Below are 17267 nucleotides of genomic sequence, written 5' to 3' on the forward strand. Positions count from 1 at the left end.
TGACTTCAGCAGATAGGCATCAGTTGGGAGAGGCTTTGGGTTACTAAGTTACTTTCAACCAAAGCACACAGGGCTTCCTGCTTTTTGCTAGCACCGAAATTGAAACAGGCTCTAACATATAAAGTAAATTGAATATCTAAGAATATTCTCTATTATCTCAGGGATTGGGCAAACGGGGATAACACTGTGGCCTCTCAGAGGTCAGATGAATGATCTTTGCAAGTCCTGACCTAGTCTCAAGTCTCAGTTCCTTCAACTGTAAAAAGTTAGAATTCACAAAGATGGATTCCAACACTGTGATTCTAACACACACGAGTACAAGTCGAATACATAGTACCCGAGATAAGATACACTGATCAGTAAAGAATTGCTGATGTCAATAAAATGTCTATCATCTATCTATATCTATATCTATATCTATCTATCTATCTATCTATCTATATATATATATATATATATATATTAGCATATTATTTTGGCTAGGATTAAATCTCATAAGCAGCAATGAGTTATACAAGTTAGACGACAGCTGACACTGAAAATTAAGAAGAGCTTCTCAGGAAAACCTAAAATGCAGCCTCTGTTTTCAATTCACTTAGTAATACTCCAAAAAGAAAAAAAGAAAGAGAAAAATAAAACAATTCAAATTCATTTTTGTGGAGTTTTATTTAAATAATTTCCAGGACCTATAAATAAAACAGCATATTATTCACATAGACAATGAGGCTGAAGTCAGCTATTTGTACTTCTTTTGAAAAGCAAAATAGTATGGTGAGTGTGGTTTCCTGCCTGTGCCCACGTTTTCCAAGCCTAGTAACATAAGGACTGAGATGCTCCTCTCTCAATTCTTCCTGATTTTTCTCCAGAACTGCCCAATGGTTTTAGTAGTGGAAAGATGTTACTAATGATTTAACAAAAATAATCCTGTCCAGATTGTGGGAGCAGCATGTGGCAGTCCTCCCGCTGAAGCAAATGTGTGGGATGTCACTGACTTCAGCAAGTGGGCATCAGTGGGGAGAGGCCAGCTGATACTCCATGCCCCTCCCAGGAAACCCAAGCCTTTGGGCCTCCCCAGTTGTATAGGTAGCAATGTCAGACAAGGGGACAGGAGTCCAGTGCCAACGGAGAAAAGATCCGGTCACAGGCCCCCAGCTGTTTTGCTCTGTTGCTACATTTAAAGACTTTACAAAATATATGTGCAACCACTGTCATTATTTTAATACAACTCAGAAAAGAGAAATAAATAAGATAAAGGAAGAAAAAAAATCTTGTGAAATGCATACATTAGGCAAAACCCATAAATCATGGTGAGTGGCAGGTTTGAACAGTCCCCTTTCTGTCCACTACTGGTTACACACAGCATAGCTTCATGTTCTGGCTAATTTTTCAGTGTCCTTTTCAGTCTGCCAGGATGTTCACCTCCAGAGGTTTTACCTCCAGAGGTTTTAGATCAACAGAAATTATGAGCCCCTCCCCTGGCAGGCTACCATACATTCTGATTAGTGTGTTGACTGTTAACATAGTTAATTCACCCATTATAAATGTTCCATTATACTTGGGAAGTGTAGCTCATCTATCAGGGCCTTGGAACTGATTTAAATGGAGAGGTTGGGGTTGATGCATTGGCACATGCTTCATCATTTCCTTCATGAAGGAATTAACCTTCATTTGTAGCAAAGCCAATTGGCTTTGACTTAACTATTTACTATCTGCAACCAAGGGGACTGAGTATATATGTAGTGCACTGGGTGGAGAGCAGCTTCTAAGAGAGGTTATCTTTTTCATTAGCTATACTTTTCCAGTGAGTATTCTCAAGGTGGCTCATGGATTTGTTTCTTATAATAGTGCTATTTATGTTGTGAAAAAGGAATATTGTCTGGAGATTGGCACTGTTTAATAACATAATTGAAACTGTAAAATATGATTATTCCCTCATTGATAGGACAACAACAATATCCATCTAATTATTTTCATGGGTTAGGGTTTACCCATGAGGATAATTATAAATGTACAGAACAGATAGCTTAAGAATTGAGGAAATTCTGCTCCTTCAAAGGGAATCACACTCCAAACAAGGCTGAATAGTGCAAATGTGTGTGGGGAAAATAGATTAAATCATCATGTACCTTGGTGAGAAAACTACCATCTCATAATCCTAGTCTTTCTACTTGGTCTCTTATAAGTACATATGTGTGACCCAAAGTCTACAGAAGAAAATGTGTCCACTTTCTCTATCTACACGTAACTTGTAACTTAAACTAAGCTACCCAAGAATATTCTAAAAGATAATCTCTAAGAAATTAGCCATCTCCCCATTTTTCTTCTGCCTCTGGGGGGATTTATAAAAACAAACTAACCAAAAGAAAAAAGAAATCCATATAGAGCAGTGTTCCACAAAAACTCTTTAAAGTTTTGAAAACCCTGGAATTTAGGACAGAAAAATTATGTCACAGGGAACTATGGTCAAGAAAATAAGTAACTAAAAGCAATAAAGAGTAGCAGTTACTCCTGGAAATAAATTGGAAGATCTACTAGGTGCTGTTAGGACAGAAGTGTGCAGAAACTTACAGAAAAAAAAATCAATATTGTTGGTTTTACTTTTGAGAATAGATCTAGTTTAAATTCTGACCTGTTCTAGTGTAAAAACTCAAATTGAGCATTTTGTGAAAATTGATGGACCTGACACCCATTGTCTCATAAATTTGCCAAAGGTACTGTTCCGTTGATGAGTCAGGTATTTACTGTGTATGTCAGTGGTAAGAGATATGGGGCCAAAGAAAACATGTATGACACTGTCCCTGTCCTCAAATTATTTATCTAACTACTGGGATAAAACTTACATGTGTATATCAAACAAGATTTATAATAAATATGTTTTTAAATGTAACATAATGATGGAGCATATAAAAAAAGTTTTAGACAGAGATGAGTGGCACATGGAAAAATTCCAATGACACCAAAGGACTTGGAAAATTATGAGATTGGTGGAAGACAATCATGGAAAATATGCAACAATAATTAAGCATTGAGGAGTGAGTCAGCCAGGTAAAAACAGAGAAGACAATCAAAAAGAGAGGGGAGGAATATTTGGAAAGCAGAGATTTCTGTTCTTAGCAGTGAGTTTCATATCATAAAAGGTTATCAGAAAAATGTCTTCTGTAAAGTAGGGCAGTGGTGAAAGAACCCTCTGCTTAAGTCTTTACTTCTTTTTCAGTTTTAAGGAATTGTTCAAATGTGGCAAAACCAAAACTGTCAAAGAAAAAGCTTGTGCTGAGGTGATCAAGCAAGAATACAAAAAACTTGGCCCAATGAGGTAAGCTACACACACACACACACACACACACACACACACACACACACACACGGATTGCAAGTAGTTGTTTAATAGCAAATAAAATAAGCACATAATTGTCCACAAGGTGTAATATTCGATTCACACACGAAATTTGCTAAATTTTATGATAAACATGATAAAATGCATGCCACTGTTGAACTAGAATTTTCCAGTATAGAATGACAAGAAGCTGAGAGAGCCCACCAAGGAGGGAGAGCTTTATCCAACTGTATGATGCTCTCAAATCATCGACATATCCAGTTCTTACAGAGTTTAGTGCTCTGCTAAAATTATTCTTGACAATAGCTCAGAGAGTTTTCACAAATATCCTGACAGAGAAACAAAGAAATGATTGGAGTCTTTCCACAGGTATCAAGAAATCGTGACCTTGATTCTCTTCATTATAATGGCCCTTTTATGGTTTAGCCGAGATCCTGGCTTTGTCTCTGGTTGGTCTGAACTTTTTTCAGAGTAAGTATTACATGCTAGGCTTGTCAGAACTTCCCTGTCTTATACTGAACTTCTCTCCTACGTAATTCTTGTATCTTGAAAAGATACTATGAGATTCTTTTCTTTCTTTCTTTTGAAAAGATATATTTTTTTTATTTCTAATCTTTTCAGGAAAAAATAATTATAAGAAATAAAACCTAAGGTTAAGAAAGGATAACCATACTATCCTATAATAGAACACCAGGGAACATTAAGCAAGACTATATCCTCCTTACAAAATTGGAAATATCATCTGCAGAAAAGTTGCAGTCTGTAGAGGTCAGGAGTATGGACATCAGAGCCACACTGCCTGGGTTCCACTCCTGGGTTCTTCCACTTACTCTAGGCAAGTCACTGAACTGCCTCTTCATCTTCATCTTCAAAATGCAGACAATAATATCACTCAGAAGAGTGCTGCTCCTTTTCCTGTAGAAAATGCTATACAAATGCTTATTACATGGAAGAGATGCCTCTGAATAATCTGACATAAATTTATCCAACTTTCTATTATTATGATATTCCTTCCCTCTATGGAAGTCTATTGATTGGGCTTGTCATTCTTTCCATGTACATATATTGTGGGACTAGTTCACTACAAATTCAGCTCAACCTCCATTTCAAAGATAAGAATTTCCTGAATTAGTAATAAGACTGATTTTAAAAGCTAATGCTAGAAGCCTGGCAGAGTTAATTTTATCTCTCAGAGTCTTGTATACCAGCAGTCATTGCTGAGTCATGTGAAGTGAAGGGGGAAATTATAACAAGATTTTCCATCGTACGTGTCAACATGAATAATTTGGTTTTGAGATTTGTGTTTCCAACGTACCTTTCAATGGAGTACTCTCATTCCTAAATTCAGGAGATTTCTGACTTGGACTTCTTGTTTTATAATCCCCAGCAATAATCCATATACTTTGGAGACAGAAACCAAAATTGTTTTGAGTCAGATGTATGCTGGCCACATGGAATAAAGAAACTCTTCTATCTCTTGACCCAGAGCCTTCTGGTTTAGAGTCATTGCCACCATTATCTAAAAGGTGCAAAATCTGAATCCAAATTTCTACTGATCCCACAAGTCAAGCAACATGACATGGTAGCATGTTATAAAAGTTGGGCTTCCCTTAGGAGTAATGCTTTTCATTTTGAGAGGTCTCAACAAAAAGCAACATCTAATTATTCAAAGAAAGTTATTATTAAATAGTTGATTAGCACTTTGTGGTTTTGTAATAGAATATAGACCAACATAAACTTTCTAAAATCTGACTCCTATCATCCAAGGTAGGGGAAATCTTTCTCTTAATGCTAGTATGAAAGAACTAAATGAAACCAGACAATAGCTAATAAAAACCAGGCAAAAATCCCAACAGGAAATTCAGTTTAATCAGTTTCTAAGTGTTACTCCTTAGGGAATGATAATGTAATTCAGGAGATGCTTTGTTTGTAGCAGGAAAACAGTGCATTTGTTATGGGCAGGTGCTCCTGTCACCTAGAATTTGGAGGAAAAAAAACAATAGGAAAGAGAACAAAGGTTTGAGAGAGGATGAAAAATATAAATCTAATTGTCAGACACAAAGCAAATGAAATGTGTATAAGCTTAATATTTTATAATATTGAAACAACCTAATCCATAATGAGCTAAAAATAAAAGTCATAATCAAATAATAATAGTTCTAAAAGTCTTTCAAAAATAAATTATTCAATATTTATGATTTGATTTTATTTGAAATATATTTTCTGTTGAATATATTTGTTACTCAGAGGTTTTAGACATTTAGAATTTCTAACCTAGCCTGATATATTAAGATTTATAGCTACCACCTAATGTTTTCATTCCATCTGTTTGAACCTGGACAGAATTCAATGTGTCTTTTCATATAAAGCAAACTGCAGTTACATGATGCCTTGCCCAAGTTGGCAAAAATTCAACTAAAAATTATAACTAAAATAAAAAATAAGAAAGTAAATTATTGGTGTTGGTCAAGTTTATAGAACAAATTATGCTGTGATAGGCTTTGATTCAAAATGAAAGAAAATAAGTCTAAGGAAAACAGAACATGTTAAAAATTTGTTAGATTGGGAAAGATGCGGCATTTCTTTATTTATTCAGATCTTTCAAGCAAATTATGAGAGTTGAGAAGCTTTTAAAATATAAAAATTACTGAGTTACAGTATAGAAAATTAATCCTTATGGTATGTGCATGTCTTCTCAGGCTATGAAAATGCACTCAGTTAATATTACTGACTTTTGAAACTATATTCTAATTATCTATGTTCTGTTTCATTTATTTCTGGTTTCCAGGTGCTTTTTAACTGTTGAGGCTTTGGGGAACCTGTCTTATTTGCTGGAATGGCCTGGTGATTCTAAGACCCCCATCTGTTCCTGAGTCACTCTTAATTTGTACAGTGATAATTTATGAGCATCTCATAAATCATCCCAGGAATTAATATTCTTAACTGAGTTTCATGGAGTGCGAAGAATTAAATGTGTTGGTTTTATCTGACATGGCTAGGACATAAAACTGCAGAAGCAGGTGCTATGTCTTAGAAAACAGATCAGTTCCTTTTTATGGTTTATAGAAGAGTTTAAGAAGACTCTATCATTATTATGTTTTGTCACAGTTCAAGAGAAGGATGTTATGGGCTTTTGCCCATTACATAAATTGTTTTAACCTCAATTTTCTGCAAATATAATTAAAAGAAACAAATCAAACAAGAAATTGATTCACAAATCTGCAAGCTTACCTAAAAGGGAAATTTGGCCAGTTGACCTAATATGTCAGCATATGTAAATGTGATATTGAAAATAAGAAGAACTATATGAGAGCAATGGGAATGTGTTCTGATGATGTTCTGATGATGGGTTCTAAGGAGTTGTGTCATCTGGTTAGAAATCCATAGATTTTAGAGCAGATTATATGGAGTAAATAAGCTATGCCACCTGTTAAATAAGTACTATTGGCATAATCAATTGATGTTTTAACTCACTAGTTCTTAATGCCATTTTTTAATGCACAATTTTTTTTTCAGGAACCCTGGTTTTGTTACAGATTCAACTGTTGCCTTAATTGTAGGACTCCTTTTTTTTATAATTCCAGCTAAAACACTGACGAAAACTACACCTACAGGAGAAATTGGTTAAGTACCATTTATAACTAACTTTAATTGAATTTGACAAAAGAGCAAAAAATTACAAAATTCCATCAGTTTCAGTTAGCACTTAGAACAGAAGGAATGTCCATGATGACTCAACTCCTGGCTTAGCATGCCCTATATCGACTATCTAGCCAGCACTCGTCCTACACCCACAAGAGAGATCATCTAACATGCAGAAGTTAACAATAGGCTTTCTTATGAACCATAGTTAGGGTTCTGCTGTGTATGAACAGTACTACATGACCTATAATAAACCAACTTCCCTGTCATAATCATAATTAACCTTAATATCAGCAAACAGAGACAAAAACTTGGAAGTCATTGCTTCTTAATGACAACTTTATAGTAAATGCTGAGGATATGAAAATGTGATGTGAATTTCAAGAGAAAGAGCATTTACATCCTCACAGTACTTATGGAAGAAAAGAAACTCAATCCCACATAGCCATAACCTAGGGATGGTATTCATTCAAAAGGAATGGTATTCAGTGGGAGCATTTACTGTATTTACAACCCATGGATAAACAGGCATGTGCATTTACATGGACACACACTCTCTCACAGGTGCACTCCTTAGACCTAGGATTCATTTGTGTCTGTACTTTATACACAGCATGTTTTAAGTAGTCAGAGTCCTATATTGTCAATGAGTAGACACCTAACAAATAATTTGTAAGTTTGGAAATAGAGTAGTAGATATATACAGTGTTTGTTGTTTTGTTTGTATTTTGTTTTTTGTTTTTACTGGAAAGAAACTGTGTTTTGAGCCATGGATTGACCCATCTGACTCTTTGCATCACTTTCCATAAACTATTAATGTATCAGATATTCAGGACATGATATGTGTGAAGAGCATTATGTAGAAATAAATAATGCATTTTGCTCTTCACTTGAGATTAGGGTTATTCTTGATGTGTGTTAAGGAATAGTGGAATATTTAGCATTGATTCTTGTGAGATCCTGAAGACTCTAAGCATAGCAATCAAAGCCCTAAATACCAACAAGGACAAGCTCTGAGGGACCAATGTGGTAATCTGTAGCTTCCCTGGTTCCTAGATCTGAATCCTTCTCTCAAAAAGTTGTCCCGATCCACCCTTCATGGAACCCTCATCATTTAACACATTTTTAAAATGGAAGATAAGATATATTCTGTTAAATTTAGGTAAGAGGTCATTTCATAGATGTTTAATTTTGAAAGAATATATGGCCTTAATGCAATTAAGGAATTCTGTAGCAAAATTTCAGTAATCAGTGAAGGTTGGTTTGGTTCCAATTTAGGGGAAGGAGATAAAAAGGAGGTTGAAAAGCAACCTTATAATCTCATCATACGGAAGGCTGCCTCTTACAGATGTTAAATGATAATTTGCTCCTAAATGAACTTATTTATCAACAAATAAATGGAAAGCTCAGAACCCAAATATCAGGAGATATCTTTGTGATAATTGCTTTCATTTCCACAAATACAATTTTAATTTTTTAATCTGAGTTTTGGATTACCTTTAAAATGGAATCCTGACGAATTTGTCATGATTCTCCTGACTTAAAAAAATAATAAAGTACCCAAATAAATTTTAGTGAAGAATAATTAAAATTGTACAGTGATTCTACTAGAGCCAATTAAATGTTAATATTCTACATAACAAAGAAATGTCTAGTCTAATTCACTGTGTTATTAGTAGGAGTAGTGGAATGGTTGAATGAATGAATGAATGAATGGATGAATAGCATTATAAGTGACATTGTTATCATCTACTTAAATGTATTTCAAAATATTGCCAAAAGATTTTTTCCAAGTTATAGAAATTTAAGTAATAACAAAAATAGAGTACAAGTTCTATCTTCTTTTTTAAAGCAATATAGAAATTTTACAAACTTCCTGTTAGATGACTATGTAGAATACTGATAAAGACAGGGAATAGTGGCACATTCTAAGCACTATTTAACTGTAGATTTTTTTTTCAGTTGCTTTTGGTTACTCTCCACTGATTACTTGGAAAGAATTCCAGTCATTCATGCCTTGGGATATAGCCATTCTTGTTGGTGGAGGGTTTGCCCTGGCAGATGGCTGTGAGGTAATACTCTGTAAGATATTTAACAATTAACTAGACTGTTCAAAAGAAGAACACAGAAACATTCAAACTTTTGACATATTCAGCTTTACTATATCATTTTAATGATGCAGATTTCAGTAACCATGCAGTGAGTGTACCACACTGATGAAGTGAGTTCAGAGTTCAATATTTTTTATAGGCTACAAGCATAAAACAGTTTTTATGGTGTTCTACTATGTCAAAAACGATAATTCAAAGGAGATTAAAATTCTTAATCCATACAATAATATTATAAGACTAGCTTGGTAAGAAAAAAATACATAAAAATGATATTTAAAGTGATACCTTGTGAAACATACTTTTGTTTGTTTATACTTTTACCTTATTTCATGATAAATTTGAGTCGTTCTTGGATTTCAATATGTCATGGTCCTATTTTCAAAAAAAGTAGAATTAGAAATAAAATTAGTATCAAATTTTATAATAAGTGTTTACTAACTGAAGCCCAGAGAGAATTCCATGCAGGTATCTAATATTCTATTATGTCAAGCCTTAGAAAGAAATCAAAACACCATGGGGAAGACACTCAGCTGTTGCTTTGACCTATCCAGACATTATAAAGCAGTGCTGGTCCCTTTTAATTGCCCCGGTCATTGTAAGGTGGCTGGAAGAAAAATCTCTTCTCTAAAAATTTTTTAAAAATGTTTTATGACTTAAAAACTACTTATGTCTGGATTTCATAGACTTTTGTGCAATACTCAAAGCTTATGGTAGCTCCATAATCATCAAATTGAAGGAAATGGGGTGATAGGAAGGTCAAGCCTTTGGATTTCTAAGAGGTTAACTTTTTATATTTCTCAAAACAAATAGTTCTCTCTTCTCTCCTTGGTAACCTATTGGGAGTCTGTTCATTGCTTCTAAGTTTGTTTTTTTGTGTTTTTGTTTGTTTGTTTGTTTTTTTGTCAATTTTCTGCATAGTATTCAGATACTGAGTTTTTAGAAAGGATTTAGTCAAAGATAAAATTCTTGGAAATTGTCTCAATTCTGAGTGCATTTTACAAAATTGTTTTAGGTCTAGACATGGCTTCTCTCATAGATGACTCAAAAAGAAATGGTAGAAATATGAGACGATTGCACTTTTCTACTATTTCAACAATAATGAGCTCTGAATTCTCAGAATAAATAATTTCCATCCCTGTGTCTGCCCATTTGAACTGTGAGGAAATCAGAATGGGAAAATCTGACACTAATACATCTTTTGCTCACCTCTCCTCCCCAGAATATGTCCAGACTGGATCCTAGAAATTTAAAATAACCTTGAAAGTATAAACTAGACCCTTGAGCAAAAATATCTGAAGTAGAAAGGTGTGGATTTAGTCTGATGCACTAGGCTCTCTCAGCAGGAGACTTAGGGAAGCCATGGAGGGAGGTCTAATTTGCTATAAAAATCCTAGTATTCAGAATCAAATTCCTACAAGAATACCCAGAATAACCCTATCCTTAAGTGGCCAGATTTAAGCCAAAAATATGGCTGTAGGCATATGCCTATAGACACTGGTTTTACAAACAATTTGGGAACAGTTAATTTTTAAAATTTTTTCTTCAAAATTCTAAGTAGTTTGGCAATCATGCAGAGCCAAAACACCCTTCTAGTTGAAAACAGGGAGACAGAATGGCTACAACATTGGTTTTGCTGCTATATATCTCTCTTAAATGTCCCTTGATTTTTTTTTTTCTTTAGTAGGGGGGATTGAACTCAGAAATACTTTACCTCTGAGCTACATACCCAGTCTTATTTTTTATTGTTTTTATTTTGAGACAAGTTCTCACTAAGTAGCCCAGGCTGACCTCAAACTTCCAATCCTGCCTCATTCTCTAGAGTCTCTGGGATTACGGGTGGGCACCACCATGCCTGGCTCACTTGATTTGTTTTAATGTGACTTCATACAAACTGGTAAACACTTTCGAATTTTTATGCAGGAATAACTCATACTCCTCCCTTTTCACACATTCCTCAAAAATTTCCCCCAAAATAAACATGGAAGATTAAACACTGTTTTCTCACATCTCCTCCAAACTGGAAAGAACAGAACAAAAAGGCATTAATTCAAAAAGACAAAAACCATCTATATGACTGGGTCAGGAACAGACAAGAGACGATGAAAAGTTTAGAAGAGAGAAAGAGGACATTTGAGGACATTTGACACTGTCCAAGTAGAAGGAAATGAAAGATGAAATTTGCAGGCCGACAAAGACAAGAGTAAAGGGAAACAAGGGGCTTTATCCATGAGATCCTGGAAGAGCCAGAAAGAGCTGGCTGCAGATGACACTGAAAGATGAGGTGAAAACTAAGGTACAAGCCAGAGCTGAATACTGAGGATGGTTTCATTTTATTTTTAAATTTTTATTATTTATTTATTTATTAATAATTATTGATTTATTTGTTATTTGTTCACTTGTCTATTTATTATACTGAGGATGACTTTAAAGTCTAAAAGGGGCTCTGAGCCTCTCAGATACTTTCTCTAGTCCTGAATAGCCAGGCTGCTGTTCTTTCTCCCTGCTTACTGAAAATTAAAGTTTACTCTTCTACCAATGAGATAATGACCCAGGCTCAGTTGCCTATGATAAAGTTTTTCTTTCAGCTGTTCTTGCCTGGCACAAAGAGCTTCCAATCACCAATTTATTCTCTCTCTTAAAATGAATGGTAGTCAAGAATCACTACACTAATGTGCACTGACACATTACCCAGAAAGAAAAGATAAAATGCGAAAACAGAAAAAATAAACAGAAAAAATTAAGAAAAATAAATGTGTGAAGCAACACACACACACACACACACACACACACACACACACATTTGCTTCTGATGCCTCTAAGAGATGCTGGAAACATTAAAGATGTGAAACAGAACATTATTTTTTTTTAAGGAATTGGCATAAAATGAAAAAGAGACCCTTAAAGATGAGAAATACAACAGCAAAAATTAAAAAAAAAATGGTAGCAGTGTTAAAAAATGAAATTTGAACATACACCAGAAATACAATAAAAAAGTAAAAGAAGTGTTCAAAATGAGAGATAAGAATATGGGAGCATCATTCAGACTGGGGATATAGCTCCATTGGCAGAGTGCTTGCTTCACATGCACAAGACCCTGGGTTCAATCCCCAGCACCACAAAAAACAAACAAACAAAAAACAAATAGCAGAGCATCAATAAAAAAATATAAACCAATGTAAACCAATAAAAATGTAGTAAATCAATAGAAATGTTAGAAAGAGAGAAAAATTAAGAGGAAGAACATCCCCCCCCCAAAAAAATAATATAAGAAATTTCTCATAGATAAAGATATAGAGATTCTATACTGAGAGAGCTATTAAGAGCCCAATATCACAGTGCTTCATGTAGAATTTCAGAAACCCTGGGGATAGAGATGGTGTCATCTTTTCCATGTCTGATTGCACATAGATAAAACCCATTCTTAAAGTCTGTGTGCTCTAGGATGAATTTTTGTCACATAAATAGTAGTATTTTTCCATTTAAAAGTCATAGACAAAAACAAACAAAAATATTTAAAAAAACACAAATAACAAGGGATATCTGGTACCCACATCTGTGATATTGTGCCAGTTTTTGAACTGAGAGTATGCTACTCATACTTCATGCATTTCTGATGCCAATCCTAGTTTGTCATAAGCATATTATACAGTAGCCCATTGAAATTGTCTCACAAAGTAGGTTTTCCATTCCATTTAGAAAAGAAAAACAGGATAATATATCTGCTAATCTGGGTGCAGCCAGTTTTTTGGACATATGTGATTAGGCTGAAGAGCCCAACTGAAATCTGCAAGAAATGGTCCAATAATTTAAATACGCAGCATGTCAGTTATTTCAAATCTCAAATTTTAAAAATGCTGAACTATAAAAATTATATAAAAATAAAATTAAAAAGGTTTTCAGGTGTACAAAGATTCCCCAAAATTTACCTTCTATGCACCAGTTCTCAAGAAGTAATAGAAGGCTGTTTGCCCCCAGCATAACACATAAATAAGGAAGGATTCCCATAGCTGGAGGGAGAAGGGAACTCACATGAGCAAATGGAAGTCCTGGAATATTATTTGAGTAGATTTAAAGACCATCTAGTCCAGATGGAGTAGGAGGAGGGAATATTACAGAATAGATATCTCCAAGGGAGGAAATGGGAAGAGAAAAAAACAAAAAAAAAAATCATCTCATAAGAGTAACTGTTTGGGGGAGAATTTTCCAGTTTTATTGGAGAATATAATGCTTTGGTGATAGATACTTGGAAAACTAAGCAAACAAAAGAATGAAGCATTATTTCCTGGGAAAACAATCAAAGAAAAGTAAATATTATCCTAGAATGCCAAGTGGCTCAGCTAGGAAAAATATTTGTACAATCATACTGGTAAGCATTAAATCATGATTTAACAATAATTATTGATGTATGATTGTGGAGGAATGAAGAGACAATATATGTATGGTGGATGGTGTAAGAAAATTAAATCCTCATGTAATATATTAGAAAGTCAGTAAATAATGTCTACTTTTGAAAATTAGGAAAAAATGCATAATTAGAATATTACTTTGAAGGATAACTATACTAGTCTCTAAATGTAGCTATAAATAGCCAATAAGAATTGAATGTTGCTGCCTCTAACACAATTTAGGAGTAGGGAGAGATGAGCTAGAGGGACTGTTCTTTTCTTAAAATCACATAGTACTGAGTGAGTTATGAAAATACCCACACATATTAGTATATAAAATTAAAATGTAATTAAAAAAAAGTGGGAAGATAATTTAAACTTTCTCAAGCATGTTGATAATGTTGAAATAAGACTTATCAGTCCTCCACACCAAAGCCATCCAGAGGTGCCATACCATAAAAAATGTTACAGAATTAAAAATTATATTTTGGAAACTAAGTTCTCAGCCAATAATGCTTTCCATGTGTGTAAATTCTGTCCAATTAAAATGAATTATTAATGAATAAATATTGCAAATTTGTCTTATAGGTATCAGGACTATCTAAGTGGATAGGAAATAAATTGTCTCCTCTAGGTTCATTACCAGTATGGCTAATAATTCTGATATCTTCTTTGATGGTCACATCTTTAACAGAGGTAGCCAGTAACCCAGCTACCATCACCATCCTCTTCCCAATATTAGCTCCACTGGTGAGTATCTTATTTATCTGATTTATGTTCTCTTCTTTCAAAAAGTAGTGTTCATTGGACTGCTTATTTGAATATTGTGGTGTAGAATCTTTGTTGACCTAAGTAGGCCTCCTAGAAGTAATTTATAGGGACTTTGTATTAATGCTTCCTTTGGTGACCTTGACTCAACAGAACTATTTTCCATGTTCAAATAGCATAATTTTAAGTGAACCATTTATCTTCTTTCTGACCAGGTTTTATTTTCATTTACACATAAATGAGAGAGCCATTCTCAATCCTTTCCAGCTATAAGGGGGACTCAGTGTTTCCTGGCAACTTTAGGATTTAAACATCTCATGTTGACACTTCTCCTTCCAGAATATTGTTCACAGAAGCAATAAAGTTTGTGGTATAATTAGAAGCTTTGGAGTCAGAGGTACCTGAGACCTTACCAAACCTTTCCTGCTCACTAGATGCATGTTTAGAGAAGTTGCTGTAGTCTCTCTGGACTTCAGTGTATTCATGTGTTATTTGGGGTTATAGTTGCCATCTCATAAAAATTTTAAATATATATGCAAATGCATTGCATTTATTATATTATATATTATGTATAACTATATTGTATATGAAAACAATTAACACAGTGGCTATCACTATAATCTAAGGTTGATATTTTTATTTAGTGTCTGGAATAAATGATATCTTATTTTCTAAATTAACTGGACTATAATATTTAAATAATCATTTATGTGTATAATTTTATGCCTTCAGGTTTCAACTTCCTTCTGGGAAAGCTGATTATAAAAAATGTGCTTGTTTTGATGCATGGTGCCCACACTCAAAATTTTCCTTTAACTCTTTTTACCTTTTTATCTTTCACAATAGTCTGAAGCCATTCATGTGAACCCTCTTCATATTTTGCTGCCTTCTACTCTGTGTACTTCATTTGCATTCCTTCTACCAGTAGCAAATCCACCCAATGCCATTGTTTTCTCATATGGCCATCTGAAAGTTATAGACATGGTGAGTTAGCTAAAAAAAGAAGCTACCATATCCAATACACATTATTATGTGCATGTAATATCTTGAATAAGCTCTACTTTTAAACACTAATCAACCATCAGGAAAAGCGCGGTCTAAGTTCTGCTTCCGAAGGTGTACACATGACTGATTAGGAGCTTGTTTTTAACAGTGATTATCAGTAGTGAACATGGCATTAGAATTTGTACATGCAAATAAAGATATAAGGAACACATCAGGAGTGGTTGGGGGGAAGGAGAAAAACAGAATTGCTTAACACAACTTAAACTTCACATGTCAAGATCAGAATCCACCTCGACCAAGGCAAATGGAAAACATAGGGTTAACACCATCCACTAACTGGGTTGCTATCACGAATATTGATGCAACAACATTTTTCCTAAATAAGACACTGGGTTTAGTGCCTGATAGATAAAAAGGCATCTTTCTTGTTCTAATTCATGAGCAAGTAAAATGGTAAATTTAAGTGATAAAATATGCACATTTCTGCCAAATGCAAAACTAGTGTCAGTTAAGAACTTCTTTGAGAATATTCTAGACAGCCCAATTTTCATCAACAACTTTCAAACCTATACAAACAAGAGTATAACCAATGTCCCTTGGTGAGCTTGTTATTCAAATCCATTTCCAAGGTAAGTCCCTGATCCCTTCCTTCGACCTAGATTGCTGTGTCTAAATCCCTGAAACATAAAAATTCTGGAAATGTTTCTATGCAGAAGTCACATAATATCTTTCTAGTAAAAAGAAAGGTGCTTCATACAATATATGTGATGCTGTGTGTGTATGTGTTTGTGTGTTGAGATTAATAAAAATAAGATTCTGAAATATGACTGGCTTAGAGAGAGAGAGAAGGAGACCTCAATAATAGTCATTGATAAGTGTCCCTCTTTTACTTTGGGGATCCATGTTTTATGCAGAAAATTCAGGAGTGAGCAAACATTCTCTGTAATATGTGAGGCTTTGTGGACCATACTGTCTGTTCTTACAAATATTCAATTCTGCCATTAGATCATGAAAGCAGCCAGAGACAATATGCAAGCAAATGTGCATAGTTATGGTCTGGTAACACTGTACTAACAAAGACAGATCAAGAGCAGGAGTTCGGCAATCTCTATTTTAATGAAGATAAGTGAAATTGTTTAATGGACACCATAATTTTGATGTAAGAGAGAAAAATGGGAACACTAAGAAAAATGAGTACAGATACAGATACATTCTAAAATTCCAATTACAGAATGTTTCTTGGTAAATTAATAATAATAATTAAATGAAGATGAAAGATAGTTATCATGTGGTATCCTGAAACTCATCGACTGAAATATAAAACCACAAAACTTGAATTCTGATTTAATATACCAGGTCAGATTTTTTCAAGGTTTTTTTTGTTTTGTTTTGTTTCTCTATTCTGAATGACTTGTGCTCTTTCCTGTTCAAGGTTAAAGCTGGACTTGGTGTTAATATTTTGGGTGTTGCAGTGGTGATGCTCGGCATGTTCACCTGGATTGAACCCATGTTTGACCTCAACACTTACCCTTCTTGGGCTCCTGCAATTGTTAATGACACCATGCCATGACAAGCACAAAATTTCTTACCATTTCATGGCAACTTTGAAGAACCATTAAGAATCCACTATAACATGCGGTTGTATAACTAAGGACTCATTTAAATCATTCATAGTGTAGCCACTACTATTTCAATGAATACTCAAGGCCTGCTGTCATAACTTGAAGTTCATATTGCTTTTGAGATGCAACCAGAGTGTCTGCATGCTTCATCAAGAACCCTGGGGTTCAGATTTTGCTCGTAGGCTATCTGCATCTTGCTTCATCATAAGAATAATTTATAGCTTGACCTTTAAGAGGGTAGGTCATTTGCTTCATCTTACAGTTAAAGTTCAGTATAACATTTCAAACATCAATGTATTATTTCAGAAATTTCCCATCAAACTGAAAACAGAAAATAAAGCATAACAGTTAATTATGTACTTAGATAAATCATTTCTGTGCTGTTTTTCAAGGAAATTTG

General features: G+C 34.3%; 1 protein-coding gene across 1 annotated transcript in view; it reads left to right on the top strand.

The window, feature by feature from the left end:
• Window positions 1-16815, top strand: part of SLC13A1 (solute carrier family 13 member 1) — a gene marked incomplete at both ends in the record, with an annotated part of 93382 nt that extends 76567 nt beyond the window's left edge. The window contains 7 exons of the mRNA XM_081287212.1: window positions 3215-3313; window positions 3704-3805; window positions 6851-6957; window positions 8939-9048; window positions 14061-14222; window positions 15087-15224; window positions 16678-16815. Coding sequence (XP_081143338.1) covers window positions 3215-3313; window positions 3704-3805; window positions 6851-6957; window positions 8939-9048; window positions 14061-14222; window positions 15087-15224; window positions 16678-16815 — 856 coding nt within the window. The remainder of the gene's footprint in view (window positions 1-3214; window positions 3314-3703; window positions 3806-6850; window positions 6958-8938; window positions 9049-14060; window positions 14223-15086; window positions 15225-16677) is intronic.
• Window positions 16816-17267: the final 452 nt, after the last annotated feature.

Source organism: Spermophilus citellus, assembly GCF_964194105.1.
Source record: "Spermophilus citellus genome assembly, chromosome: 3".
Classification (NCBI taxonomy): domain Eukaryota; kingdom Metazoa; phylum Chordata; class Mammalia; order Rodentia; family Sciuridae; genus Spermophilus; species Spermophilus citellus.